This window comes from Halichondria panicea, chromosome 9 (assembly GCF_963675165.1).
Source record: "Halichondria panicea chromosome 9, odHalPani1.1, whole genome shotgun sequence".
In the NCBI taxonomy this organism is placed as follows: Eukaryota; Metazoa; Porifera; class Demospongiae; order Suberitida; family Halichondriidae; genus Halichondria; species Halichondria panicea.
Genome location: NC_087385.1, coordinates 3,321,996 through 3,337,380, shown reverse-complemented (window position 1 = coordinate 3,337,380; position 15,385 = coordinate 3,321,996). Strand labels below are relative to the sequence as shown.

Genomic DNA, 15,385 nt, shown 5'->3' with positions numbered 1-15,385 from the left:
ACTCCATGCAAATGCACACATTCTCCGCCCACATTTGAACTATGCTAGCTACGTGTACTGATAGTGGAGTTACATGCCCGCTTTTCTTTTATACGTATGCCCTTGATATTATTCTAACTAGTTTCAGCAGCTAAGCAAGCAAGCACCACCTTGGCTCATGAAATCACTTGCAACAAATAGGGACACTAGAGTAATATTCTTCACTTTGATTCAATAATGTTGGGGTGTGTCAGAGAGGTACATACTGCATGACAAGGATATTTAAATATGTGTGAATGTTAAGGGCATAATTACGCATAATAACAAACAACAGTCATGTGTACCTAGAAGGATTCCATGATAGGCAGCTGGTTCCGGGTTTACAGCTCAGAGCAAACTGAATAATAAAAACAGGTACTGACGCACCAGAAAAAGATCATGCATATTCAATGGGTTGGGAATTGTGCACTAGTTTCATGGAAAATGTTGAAGAGTTTCGGAACAATAATGGGCACGAAATCAGTGTGCATTACATATAATAATCATGGCCTGGAACTTGGAAGTACAATCTTGTCCGCGCGGACAAGAAGTTCACCCGGCGCAGTGCCGAATTTTTGACTACGCCCACTTTTAAAGCGGCACGCCCACTAATTAACCACGTTTTCCCTTCGAATTCAATAAAATTTAATAATTGATTTATAAATGCAGTGTCGTTCAATATGCAGTGTCATGCACTCTCTTACCTGAAACATTCCTCTTCTTAAACCAGGAGTCAAGGATTCATGGCTAGTTATAATAATATTATCACTTAACCAGGTGTAAATCAATGCAGCCAGTAGCCAGCCCCACCCTCTTGTTATGCAGGGAGAACAAGCCCCACCCTTTTGTTATGTAGAGAGACCAGCCCCACCCTTTTATTATGCAGAGAAAACTTTGTACGACTTTGTCACAACAGTACAGTTAGCTAGGTAGCTAGTAATGGTCAATACTAGCTGAAAGGGTAGTTGGTACGAACCCAACGAACTACCGCCCCTGATGTACGTATAAATCAAAAACATATTTATAACTTACACGCTATCTCGAATACATAATTACCGTACACACATGTAGTGCAACATTTTCTAATGGCCTCTAAAAGCATTTCGTTGCATAATCCTTTACGTTATAGTATAATTTTCGTGTAGTAATTTTCGTGTAGGATTGCAAATTAACCCAGCCTGTCACAATATTCAAATTTGTATCTGGTGATCATCCCCTCGTGTTGAATCATCATTACCTTGTTGTCTAAGTGAAACTGACTAGCTAGTTGCAGTGAACTATAATGTAAGCTCAGAGGTTGGACAACACTTGAACTTTAATTCAATAATAATAACCTTTTAATGACATTACAGGCCAAATTGCGTTTCGTCGTTTTTGCTGTGTGTCTCGAGGATAATGAAGGATAATGAATCATTCTGTTCTCTATTTAAGTGTAATCCAATTTTATTTGCTAAACCACATCCGTAATACACGTACAAAATTACATTGAAAACCTTGTTTGGGACAGCCAGCACTGGCCGGTAAACGGAATAGCGAGTGGCCGTACTTCAGGGTGAGTTTTGTGCAGTAAACATAATATTTATAGCTAGCATTCCGTGCCAAGCCGTATATCGAGGTGGCCGTACTTCAGAGAGCCGGAATAGCCGAGACTCTACTGTAGCTCTGTGTATGACTTTCAATACTTTGTCAGAATATTTTCGTGATATATTCAGTATTATAGGACATTTTATGGGAAAAAAATCCAATAATGTTGTGCATGCGTAAGCAGTCAGTAGCAGGCCTTCTCTTCAGGGGAGGCTATAATTTGACCTGAAATGTCATTAGTTAGTGAAAATTCAAGTGATGTCCGACCTCTTCTGATATAAACTGGGTATAATTATATGTCTGATAGTAACAAATACCGTATTCTACCGAGATTACGCCCACCCTAAACATGCTGCAAAGCAGCTACAGGTGGGGTGGGCTTAATTTAAATGTGTAGATCTTAGGCTACTATTCCTAATTAAAGCAAGCGGAATGAGGCAATAAGAAAACACACCACCAATTTTCTCAATGAACAGAGTGCATAATATTAATTGGCTATGGATACTGAAGATTATCACGAGTCTGTGCCAGTAACTGCATGAGTGACAATTACTAGGCACGGACGAGTGATAATCATCAGTAATCTAGGGGATAATACATTTACTCTGCGCATATGCAACATGCGGTTGCTTTGTCAACCAAAAGGATGCGTAGAAAATGTTGACAACCAGCAACCCGTTTTGAACAGCGTTAGTCAGCCGCCCTGGGAGAGTCTGTCTGAGCACTTTAGTCTGACTTTTTTGGCCAGGTCGGAATCAGATCATAGATAAAGGAAGAGAGGGATTGGAAACGAAAGTGGTGCATGTGACCATTTAACATTAATTCTACAAAGAGGCCTCGAAAACTATCTGCATTTCGCAATTTTTTGCAAGGTAACGCGCTCGAAATAAGAAAGTTGTGTTTCTTTGAGATATCATATCCTAAGCAATTTATAGTACGCCTATTCTGTGGGCCACATGTAGTCACGGCCTCTTGCACAAGGCCTCAGAAAGTGCGGCTAGTGTAGTCAGAGCTAATGACTGACCGACATGAAAGTAAAGTTATACGCTTCAAAGTGTGTCTTTGATTGCTGTAAGTGTCCTGGTTATAACTTCTAAAAATAGGTACAGATCATTAAATAGAAGTGAGTCGCGCTAGATAAGCACATTTGCGAGTGGTTCATTCTCCACAGTGTGTAGAAATGTTTTTTTGGCTACCTCGCAAACCACGCCCCTTACAACCTTAGTGCTATGCATCGATTGAACCACAGGGAAGAGTGAATTAATGTTCATCCGTTTCCAATCCTCTTTCCTTCATCTCTGATCAGATCAAGGATTGACAAAATGAAGAACAACAAGCAGTTGGACGCATTAATTTACAGCTACCTAGCTGTGGTTATACTGCCGCTAGTTAACCCATTACAGGTCGTTCGCAACCGTGGGGAAAAGGGTCATCACTTTAATTTGAATTTGTGGTCACCCACCAACTTAGTTTGATTTGATCGCCGCCCCCAATGAAGACTTGGCTTAGAAGATGGGCGTGGGTCAATGGTTACGCACAGACACACTAACCAGTCAATTATGCCTTGCTTTTTTATTTTATATATTAACAAATTTGTGTAGAGGTCAACAAAAAATAGCTGTAAAATGTAATCTAATACTAATCTGAGACCTGATACTATAATATTTATACAGACAGAGAACAGTACACACGAAAGAGTACGTTAGAGAGATTACTTAAAAGTTTGTAGCAAAATCCCATCCACATTAAAATTCAGGTTATTCCAGGCTGAGGTTGTATCTAAGAAAAAAGAAGACTGAAACTGATTTGTTTTAGCAAACTGGGCAGATAATTGTTGGGTGTTGCTATGGTGGTATTTGCGCTTTTCCCGGACATGGTCTCTGTGGTGATCTCCTGAAGCTCTGGTTCAATTTGCACATAATTGCATACTTCAGTTAAGAAGACTTGCTGTTAAAACTCTTATTTCATTGTAACGCAGGGAAGGAAACCCATTGCGTGGGCAAGAGAGTATATGATCCACAACAAACACGGCGCCACAGGCACAATGTGTGGGGGTCTGGATGGGTATTCAGTCGTAGCGTAGGGCCATGGCATCAACAAAGGCACCTTTGTGGAGACAGAATTAAGCCATGTTCCTTGATTGGCAGTGAGCTCAAGGTACCTGGTTGGCTTGCGAGGTCCATAGCTTTAGAGAGCTCAGGGGTTACTTCCTCTTGTAGGGTGGATGCAGCTTCTGTCATGTGCTCACGTTGGATGTCGCGTTTGGAAGTTATCTGGTCGGCAAAGGCTTTGTAGGTGGTTTTACTACCCTTTAGGTTTATCAGAGGGGTGGTGACCTTGATGGAAGTATTGAATTCGTCGTCCGAGCGGGAGGAGGCGTGTGGTATAAGATCACAAGAAAAAAAGGAGTACAATGTCAATAGTGCTTTAGAGCCAATCCAGTTTCAAGTCAGCAGGATAATCGCATTCATGACACTCTCCAATATCAACAATATTGACAAGTTGATAGCATGCTCCTTTGTTGTTGTAATATTTGACCAGTAAAGGGTTAAGGAGCTATACGTTGACTAGCCTCGAGACCAGGCCGATTAAAATACGGCCTGCTCAATGTAGTTAAGGCAGCACTAAAATTTTGAAAATGATATATCCTTGTGATAGTTGGTTATAAATTATTGATGAAACTTGGAAGCAATGTGGCCATACACAAACACTACCTGCGGAACAGGTTTGGAGGTCACATGACATTTGGGGGTGGAGTTACAGCTGTTTAAACTTGTTTTCAAAAAGCGGAAAGCTTACAAGTGCAGCCACACCCCCAATTATATTTTTCTGAAAGAACTCATGGTGATGTTCCTGGTGCTGACTGGGGTTTCGTTGATGAAATCAGGAATTGAATATCATTTCTATTTAATGCCCTCCTTATTAATATGCGTATTAGGAATATCTGCTAAACTAAAAGTAGTAGACTTTATATCCACCAACCACAAGAAAGGTAAAATTGATACCTTTTTGAGAAAAAATTTTGGGGGGTGTGGCTGCACTTGTAAGCTTTCCGCTTTTTGAAAACAAGTTTAAAGAGCTGTAACTCCACCCCCAAATGTCGTGTGACCTCCAAACCTGTTCAGCAGGTAGTGTGTGTGTATGGCTACATTGCTTTCAAGTTTCATTAATTTACAATGAACTATCACTAGGATATACCTTTCTCATTTTTAGTTTAAAATACTGCTGTAGCCTGCCTTAACTACATTGAGTGGTCTCTATTGCATGGGTGATAGTGCACATGCGCGAACTGAGTCACCCAGAATCTGGGTGAGTTTAGTAAACTTTTGTAAAATTAAATCCTAAACTAGTTTGTTTACTAGTTTCTTTCCGTATTAACTTCTGTGAAGCTGTGGCTTATGCTCTCTATTGCGTTGTCGAGAAAACTTGCTGGCTAGCTGTGGCCCTCTATGGTGTTGTCGAGAAGGCTTGTCTGAAGCCAGAATAAGCTCCCATTTGTAACAGAAACCAAGTTCAAAACATCACGACCATCAAATCATCATAGAGGTAGATGAGAGCCTCTTCTGGTTTCAGACTAGTGTGCAAGCCTTCTCGACAACACCATAGAGGGCCACAGCTAGCTATAAAGCATAATACATAGTAGTGGGCGTGTATGGACCAAGCCTATGATTAAATGGGCCTGGATTCGAGGCTATAGGTTGACTGGACTAGGCAATCTTTGGCGTAGCCGCACGAGGGATACGGTAAAGCTACACTCGCAAGCCACTCCCTTTTCTCTGATTGGACGGGGGCGGGAGAAAAGGGACTGGTGACTCTGGGCTATAGCTTCTGTCTCTACCAGAATTTGGGTAGAGATTATTCATTGACTTTTCCACGTGATCCAAAAATTGCGTAAGGTTAAGTAGAATTGCGTAGCCTGCAAAAGTGATCGCGGGCTTCTTAGCTACAGTTTCAGCATGGTTTGAGAATGGATGCTAGTGCTAGAAAAGAGAAGATGATGGAGTAATAACGACATCAGGCATTCAGCTAGGATATAGTCATCTAAGACACCAGCAGAGATTAGCTGTGTTTTAGTTTTACGTGATGAGAACTGGCAGCCGAAAGTCAGTGTGTTATTGGTTGCCTAAAGCTTTTAATAACCTGTACAATACAAGACAGATAATGGCAGAGGGCAGCAGTTGAATTGAGAGTAGTCAGACTTGTACAAGCTGTCTTAAATCGCTGCCACTCCTCGGTTCAAAGAAGGACTGCCAAGATTTCTACGTTCATCAGCTGTTCCATGCTAAGGATTCCACAAGTTGTGGCACAACAGACACTGGTACAAGGATCTATAATATCAAAAGGCTGGCTAGATAGAGCTGTATACCGTATTCACCCGAATTACCGGGACACAAAAAAATAATTACGGCTTGCAGTGTCCCTTGGAATAGAGCAAGATCTTCATCTCCGAGTTGTACAACAATCTGGTCTACCAGGTTCGAGTCTTGAGAGAAAATTACGTTAAAGTCGAAGTGTCCCTTGTATTAGGGTGTCCCGTAGTAATTAGAACGAATATTTCCCCATTTAAGGTATGTACACGGCCTCGATTCCAGCTAGCTCTGCAGCTAAAATGTCTTTCGTGCAGTTTAGAAGCTGTGTACGCGGGTTCCATGTCTACAAAGGTGTCTTCAACCGTCAGTGACATATTACGGTGCCAGAAAGTAGAATCCAGAGAGTTTCTAAGAGTTTTGAGTCTCTATCGAGCTAACATGCTCTTTTCGTTCTAATTAGATCGGGACGTGTAAAAATATTTACATTTCCTGTTGTTCCTTAATATAGAATGAAAAAACTTACGTAAGTCCGAAGTGTCCCTTAGAATAGAGTGTCCCGGTAATTCGGGTGAATACGGTACTTGTCTTCTGTGCATGTGTCTTTAGCTTTTGACGCATCTGGATAATTTGCACGTGACATTTAATAGCATTCCTGATTTACACAAGCTGTAGCCCAGAGTCACCAGTCCCTGTCCCTTTTCTCCCGCCCCCGTCCAATCAGAGAAAAGGGAGTGGCTTGCGAGTCTACGGTAAAGCTGACTGTGTGTGTGTGTGTGTCTTTTCCAGCTGTAACTGATTCGTGGATTAGCAAACTAAAGCTTCTTTCTCAAGTTATGGCTAGTTTAACTCACATTGAAGGCTGTAGCAGTCTCTTCAGAATCTTTCATAGCATCATCTGTTCGCACAAACTTTCTATTCAACTTATGAGTTAGCCTTGCACTAAAGCGCAAGCTTTTTGTTGGCCAGAAAAAGCTGCTAAAGAAGCTAGCTATTTCAGTGGCGTAGCCAGGATTTTGGGAAGGGCAGGGCTCAAATCCATTGAGCAGGGCCAGAAGTCGCTGAAAAAGATCATCTACGGTGGCCCTGAAGGTCACTCAGCAGTTGTGTTCTCAACTTGGTGTTCTGCAGTTGAGCTTCGCTAGTTGAGCCTTCGCTAGTTGAGTGATCGCTAGTTGAGCTTCGCTAGTTGAGTGATCGCTAGTTGAGCCTTCGCTAGTTGAGTGTTCGATAGTTGACGACCTTTGACCTATGCCTATGGCTATGGGTGTGGTTTGATGCACTAAAGGCCTAAGGTACAGCAGGCAAGTACATGTACGTACATGCAGCAAGTGGCAAGATCCAAGCTTTACAATGACAGTATATAGATATAGGCTACAAGACAAGTTGTACAGAAATACAGGCCATAAATTATGGCCTGGGCATATTAAATACTATTGTTTATTTCATGTTCAGTTTTGTGAAGTTAGTGAACGAATATTACTCAAAGAAGAATATTAATCAAAGAAGTACTCATGACAATGTACGTGAGTGCAACTCAATAACTATTCAATAAACAAAAGAGCGAGTGATTTGACTGATGACGATGTGTACAGGTTGCACAATGAATACCAGGTGAGATAGATCTACAGGTTCACTATAGTTAAACTCTTCTTACTTCACTTCAGTGGCTAGCCAGCTAGCTATTCTTGATCTTGCAAGCTGCTTCTCATTATGGTACATGGTCTCGCTAGCTAGACTAGGTAGCTAGCTGCGGTTACCAACAAACCACACCCATCTCATAGGTCAAAGGTCGTCAACTATCGAAGACTCAACTAGCGATCACTCAACTCCGTTCGTTATCTGAAAGAACGCCTGGTCAAGTTCTAATGTAGCACTCGTTCTATGGTCCAGGAATTTCTTGGACCGGTAATTGCCCGCACAAGGTCCGCCCAAGGTGTATTACCCATGAATATCATTATGATGCTATAAAACGCTGACTCAGCTAGACAAGTTGCACATTAGAACTTGACCAGGCGTTCTTTCAGATAACGAACGACTGGTCTCGAGGCTACTGTTCAGCTACAGGCCATTTAAGACGATCAGTATGCACTATCAAGCACACGCTTGCAACACTCGTTTATTCTTTTAGCAACATTCTTGGAGGCAAGCCAAACAAAAATTCATAGCTGTTGACCTTTTGCATGCGTTCTGATTTGATACTGACGTAATGACAATTAACATCCATTGTGCAATGACCTCTGGACTAATGTGCTCAGACGGACTCTCCCTAGAAAAGGCGGCTGAAACAGCGTGTGCTTGCCTTCTATTATGCTCCAGTGTATCAGAATAGGAAACATGCACAATAATAGCAGAAGAAAAGTGTGACAACCTTTTTTAAAGTCAAAACGTACATGTGCAATATTCCGCTCAAAGCACTCTGCTACACTGAACACTGACAACATGCGGGTACGCTCTGTGTACGCTCTCAAACTAAATCTGAAAGTAATACATACAAGTATACATGCATGTACTAGTGAAAAACACCGTGTAGATGACATTACCATTAACGACCACTGGCTGAGGTTCATGACATCAGGAGCTTCATATATGCGTAGTTGCCCATCAGTAGAGCATGTAGCCTGATATTTCAACAATAGCATTCAGACACAGATTAACTCAGCATTTCTCACCAGTTGAAGTCCTAAATTTCTGGGAGCAAATTTCACATCATTGACCTCAGTTCTGCTGTCCACCAAGCTGGCCCGCTTAACCTATACGAATTAATAACTATACATGAATCAAGTTGAAAACAGAGCTACTTACCCAATGAGTGTCAGATGAGGTCGCTAGTGGAGATTTTTTCTCTGTAACTGTAAAATATATTGAAAGTTGAGAGCTTGTTCCTAGGAGCCAGCTGCACCCCGTATAATTATCTTCTAATTATTTTATCGGAGCACTTCACTCTTCTGGGCAGTTTTCGTTGTTATAACACAACGGACACTCTGGTGCTTTAATAATTATTAATGAAAAGTTGAGTTACTATAGTGCAACTATTCAGTCGCACACTGTTCTATTAAACTTATCTAGCTCGCATGCAGCATGCTTGTTCTAATCATTCCGGACACTTCACATGCTCTATAAAAATATGTTTGAATTATACGTTATACCAGGACAATTTCCAAAATAATTATTTTTTGTTGTCAGATAAATTAGAACATATACGGTACTAACCTTGCTCTTCCCAGATAGCGACAGTGCGATCAAAGGAGCACGTGGCCAACACTTGGCCAAATTCAGGATGCGCCCACGACACTTTCCACACTGACCCTGAATGGCACTGTAGCAGGGGATTACACAACTAACTTATAATTATTGTTGAACGTGATTTACTACCTTCCATGTGGCTGTGCACTGCCACTGACCATCTTCATGAAGATCAAAAACCTGTATTAAAAGCTTAATTTGATGCACACTAACATGCGTTCTTTCCAGCGAGACTAGTGTCTCGCTGGAAAGAACGAAAAAACATAATTATAATTATGGTGGCAGTCAAGTCAAATTCTAGTTAGAACTGAGGTCGCATGGTCACGTGCCCCTATGTGATCTACAGTATATATATATATATATATTCAAACACATCCAACCCGCTGAGTCAGCACTTTTATCTACCTGTTGTATTCTTGTGCGTTTATTTCTTGTGTGTAATATCTCCTGATATTTATGGGTTGTAGTAGCTAAACGCTATGCATGCTGCATCAAGACAGAGGAATCAGGTTTATGGCTCATTTATTGCTTCGACTCATTCTCCTTTCTAGTGTCACTAGGCTAGCCGAGTGTGGAGAGCAAGGATAGCTCTGTAAGTTTCCGCATATCTTTTATTCTTTATCCGTGCATGCACATTCCTCCATAAAACATTATGATGAGTGACCAACGTGCTTTCAGTAGTCATGACCACTCACAAAAATCTCATTACAGCTGTAATTGTTTTATTTTATTAACGGCCATGCAAAGTCAATTTGTAGTTTCTCAGGCCCTCGCGCTACTGATTTACAAAATTTAAATATCACGTGACCTCAAATTAGAGGCAATAAAAGAAAGATATTTGTATGGTTTTCTGGTCATGAATATAAAAATATGACTAATTATGCACTTCCGCTTATTGAGAAAGTTGGGGGTGTGTTTTCAATTGAAATCATTATCCTTAATAATTTATCAAAAGCTTCAATCTGCTTGCTATAATAGCCTGAGAAACTACAAATTGACTTTTGCATGTCCTAATAGGACCTTACACAAGTTGCTCAGATCATAGATTGAATAGGGATTAGAAACGGAAGTTACCTCGAATTATCCGCGTTACGCCGGGGTTTAATCGAGGCTGTGTATCTAACGTTGGTAAAATCTTGTCTGCTAGATTATACTACATTTGTACTAAACTTGCACTTCCAACTGACACTTGAGACCATTATGGGACAGAGTACACCGATGAGTTGCACAGTCTTAGCTATTATTAGAAGTATTCTAGGTACATAAAGATCTCATAGCGTGTTTTGTACCTCTAGCTCTCTTCACAAAAGACATCAAAGGCTCTCTGGTGCCATGCTGCAAATTCAATGTAAAATGTCACGTGACGCTACTTCCGTTTCCAATCCCTCTCCCTATTCAATCTATGCTCAGATCTACACGGGAAATACATGGGAAACGTGCCTCAAAGGAAGTACCGTATATAGTGGAAATGTTCACTATTTGGCTCCATGCAGAGCCCTCAGCAGACATTTTCTAATAATCACGTTTCAATGCCAGGAAACCACACCCACCAATAGCTTTGCCTGTGAAATACCGGTGCGAGGGAGTTTATCCCAGTTTAAATTTTTACGTCTTCTGTCTGCCCTCGAAAAACGCGAAATTTTCTCGCTGTACGGTATACTAACGGTTAGTACAGTAGATCGACTCTCGCTATTCCGGCTCTCTGAAATAAGGCCACCTCGATATATCGGCCATTTGGTTTGTCATGAATTGCTAGCTAGATGTTTACTGCATAAAACTCACCCTGAAATGCGGCTACTCGCTATTCCGTATACTAGACAGTACTGGCTGCTCCAAACTAGGTTGTAATTTTAACGGACGGATATGACGTTTTGGGTATGGTTTGGAACATACACTTAAATAGAGAGCAGAATGATTCATTATCTTGAGACAGAACCGTCATTAGATTCGAGGTAAGGTCGTTCTTTTAGCCGAGGCTATTTTCTGAAATACACCATGTGCACCATGCTATTCCGCTGCAATGTCCCAAGGGTGACCGAATTAACGAGAGTCTACTGTATACCTACAATTTACTTAGTATACCTACTATCCCGTTGTCGAGTAATTGTACTGTAGTCAAGCCTCTAGGGCAAGGTTTGTGCATGTGCACTATATCTAAGTGAGTTAATTAGACGTGTCTATGGGGTTTAGATGCTCAAAGGCACTGTGCATGTGATGAGGGTATTACAAGTGTCTGAGGGCTCATGGACAACTAGTCATTAGATACTAGAAAATCATCCGCAGCTGTTCAATGAGCAAGCTGCTGCTAAATGAAGTAATAAGGACTAATGAGGAGTGCTATAAACAATTAGGAGGCAGTAAATATGAGTTGGTATATTTATCCTCTCTCCAGAGGACAACTTTCTGTATGTCATAATTATGACCACAGTGCATTATCAGGAGCGAGGCTAATCACCAGAAAATTTTGCTGAAAAATAGGTCAAATGTTTTTCTAAACAAAAGGCTAAACCGTTTTTGTTTTTTGTGTGATCCTAGCTAGCAACGCACATTACGATGTGCACTGGTACAAATTTTCAGTCAGCTTCAACAGTCTACAACTAAATGGTTTGCTATTCTGCATGCTTTGCAATATAATAGTCCTTCCTATAAAGCAGCAAGGAATTTAATAAGCACTATCGTATTACTAGAATGTTTTGCGAGCATCAAACATTAATTTGCGAAGTTTGCGATGGACGATCAATTCGCAACAATAAAATCAGCAAAACTTAACTAGTAAATATATATACACACGATCCTTGCCAGAAGGCAATAGTTAGATCGCAAAGGGTTAAATTTTCTGTTGATTTGGCTCATTTGCAAAGGTTTTTCACCAGCACAATATTCTAGTAATACGGTAATTGACTGTGATATCACATCTGGGGTCTCATCTGGCCTCGCCCAGCAGCATTTTGAAATCATCACTTTCAATCTTTTCTATGCTACACGTCTTGTTCTTTTACAAAGACATTTCAAACTGTCTACTATTACATGGTAAAAGAATTTTTGGCTGAAAGTGAACGGTTCTTGAGATAGCCACCACTAGAAGGGATCACTAGTCTAACGGTATTCTCTTAATTTCTGTTTAATGGGAAACTTTATGGGGAAATTGTCCAATAATTTTGCGCATGCGCTATATAGCAGTCAGTAGCAGGCCTCCTTGTTGAGGCCTTGTGAAGGAGGCTACATGCGTGCATGCGATATTAATTCATGGGTATAAATGTTCGCGGTACATATTTGATCAGCAAAAACCGCAAACATTTTATACCCTCAAAATATACATGCTATACGGTAGTCACGTTCACACATGTATACAGGACATACCGTATAGCTGGTAATTTCCGGGGGACAAAATACTTGCGGTTTTCGTGGTTGGCAGTCTGATCACGAATATTTTACCCACGTGACCTACCTTTAACTGCAGTGCAAGCCGCAACGAAAATAGTATCCACGAAGTGACTAGAGAAGAAGACTTGCCCAATTAAAATTATGCTCAAAATGTTGCCTATTAGTCTAGTCTCCAAGTCTCATGCATTGTACTTAATTATTACCCGTTAGTCTCAATAAAAATCATTATACTGCAACATCACAGACGCTTTTACATAATCTTCTAAGGAACTATATTATTGGTGAAAGAAATCTTAGAAAAAGTTGATCTAGTAGTACTACTATAGCACCTTCCATACGTATTATACTCAGTATTAGCATTACTCATGCTATTGAGGTTACAGTGCTTCTATAAAATCATACTTTCTACCAAAATTTGGTAAAAATAATTATTGCCTATTATAATACCTTAAGGTGACATATTTTCACACGTAGATTTGTTTGCGTTTTTACAGTTTTGCACATTTTGCTGGTACCATACTTAACCGTCGAATCGCCCATAATATTATGTTTTGATAGGCTAAACAAGGGGTGGGCGGATATTTGATTATGTGGCACTGAACCTTGCAAGCGCCCACCTAACTCAATTAACACTGTCAGTAGATCAACAACACGTACATATGTACATACAGATAACAGACTTAAAAGGATACATGTATGCAAGAATGATGAGAAAGAAGACACTCTGCCACAAGAGGAATAGGGCTGTAGACCATGTGTTCTAATCTGGTGTTCAGAGGGAAACAGTGTAATCTTGAACGCTTGATGTCTGTTCTAGAATAGATCCAACAAACTTGTACAACTATATAGTTAAAGTCATTGTTTCTGAGCTAGCAATCTAGCTCTATCTACTCTTATTAGTCTAGCTCTATCTCTAGCTAGCTATCTCAAATAAAAATCATGCATCCTGTTGACCTTTACACAATTATAGGCATGCGCAATAGTGGGCGCGTCTACGATTGCAAATAGGCCTCTACCAGAGGAGGTACGACATCCGTGTGTCAAAGGAAACGTTTTGACACACATTCCTTAGGTCAAAGTTCGGAATGTGTGTGTTAAAGACACGCGGATGTCGTACCTCCCTGGGCCTCTACAGGACTTTCAGGCAAAAGTAGGGGGTGGGCAGTTATTTGATATGGGCGGTTCGACGGTTAAGTACGGTATAATATTTGTGAAATGTCGATCTGGACACATTAAACAAGAGGGCGGCCAATTATTTGCGAGTACTAATTTTTGCGATTTTACTCTCATTCGCAGAAATAGCAGAAATTAATACACGCGAAAATATTTTTGCCTATTATTATAGGCTGGCATATTGTATAGGCTGGCACAATGCTCAATGCTCCACCGCACCAACTAGCACAATAATATTGGTCAAGGCCTACTAGAGAGTGCTCAACCACGAATGCTATACGGTACATGTACATGACCAACACGACCAAAGCAGCAGTGAATATGATTATTAGTGGCAGAATACCGCACAAAGATTTGACCCTGCAGTGCACCACGCACCCACAAACTGACTTAAAAATGATTCTTAAGGTTGCGGTAAACAGTTTGCTCATGAATATACATAATTTTATTATAACTATTTTTGTGAAACTATAAATGCCATAATAAAAATTTGCAGCACACACATGATAAATAATTATATTGGTGTACTATACGTATCATCCTGTATGACAAGTATCAGTCTTCAAAACATTTTCCAGTGGAATCCCTGAGCGATCATCAAGTTACTAGAAACATAACAAAACTAGCAGTCATTTTAAACTTCCAAAAACACTTCTAGCTCTGTGTTTTTGCTCTTATATGATGCTTCTTACCGTTCTGGAAGGCGGGTCGAAGCGTTTTTTCTTTCCAGGCCAACAAACTCTCACAAAATAATAATATGTAGACATGTGTCACAACTATAACTAACTCCACTTAAAATGGCGGCCAGAGCCAAGGAAAACAGCCTCTTGCGAGCTTTCAGTAACCTTTTTTCGAAATATCTCTTCGACCCGCCCTGCATATAGTGAAGCTACAGTAGACTGTACCTAAGCTTTATAGTAAAAATGTCTATTCAAGCCATGAAATGACTACTGCGTTACAGCTGGACTTCCAGCTCATTCTAGCTGGAAAATATCACTAGATCTAGCTCATGAATAATGAGCAAACGGTTGACCGTAACCAATGTTTTGAACCCCGGAAATAAACTAACCCACTACTATACACGGTATCATTCATTATGGTAGGTTCACGTGATTATGTATTCATGACTTATTACAGGAGTGAACATCCTGTACTATACTGTAATTATCGGTCGACGAAATTTGAGGAACATTATACACGAATTTTATATTGGAACCTGACCAGGCGTTCTTTCTAATGTCGAGTTAGCGCTAATAAATTTTGCATACCCATACAGCGCCACAAAAAGTAATGTGATTTTCCAGCAACACGGGTACGTGTAGTTGGGCGGAGTCCAACCAACGCTACGCTCTGGGTTGTGTAGCAGTACATGTAGCAGTTTCGTTCCACTGGTTTGAGACAGAGTATGAATATTGTTTAATCTCAAGTGGCTGACAACCGCATGGCTCAAGGGTGCTACATAAAGAAATAATTAACTCTTTGGGATGCTATTGTCTAGTTGTTTTGGAATTCAAGAAAGACCTCAGAACTCTTATAAGGTTACGGTATACTAATTGCTCATGAATAATTCATAAGATATTTATTTTCTTTATTTCTCATCACTACATTATTTTTGTAACTAGCAATGATTATCAATGAAAAGGTCTGAGGTCAGCTAGAAAAAACTGAAAATT

The 15,385-nt window shown here is 40.4% G+C and overlaps 1 protein-coding gene across 1 annotated transcript in view; it reads right to left on the bottom strand.

The window, feature by feature from the left end:
- Positions 1-15,385, bottom strand: part of LOC135341727 (nucleoporin SEH1-like) — a 32,537-nt gene that overhangs the window by 15,862 nt on the left and 1,290 nt on the right. Inside the window, exons 2-7 of the mRNA XM_064538390.1 lie at positions 9,285-9,335; positions 9,123-9,228; positions 8,715-8,761; positions 8,582-8,662; positions 8,453-8,530; positions 324-376 (exon numbers count right to left, since the gene is read on the bottom strand). Of these exons, the coding sequence (XP_064394460.1) occupies positions 324-376; positions 8,453-8,530; positions 8,582-8,662; positions 8,715-8,761; positions 9,123-9,228; positions 9,285-9,335 (416 nt within the window). The remainder of the gene's footprint in view (positions 1-323; positions 377-8,452; positions 8,531-8,581; positions 8,663-8,714; positions 8,762-9,122; positions 9,229-9,284; positions 9,336-15,385) is intronic.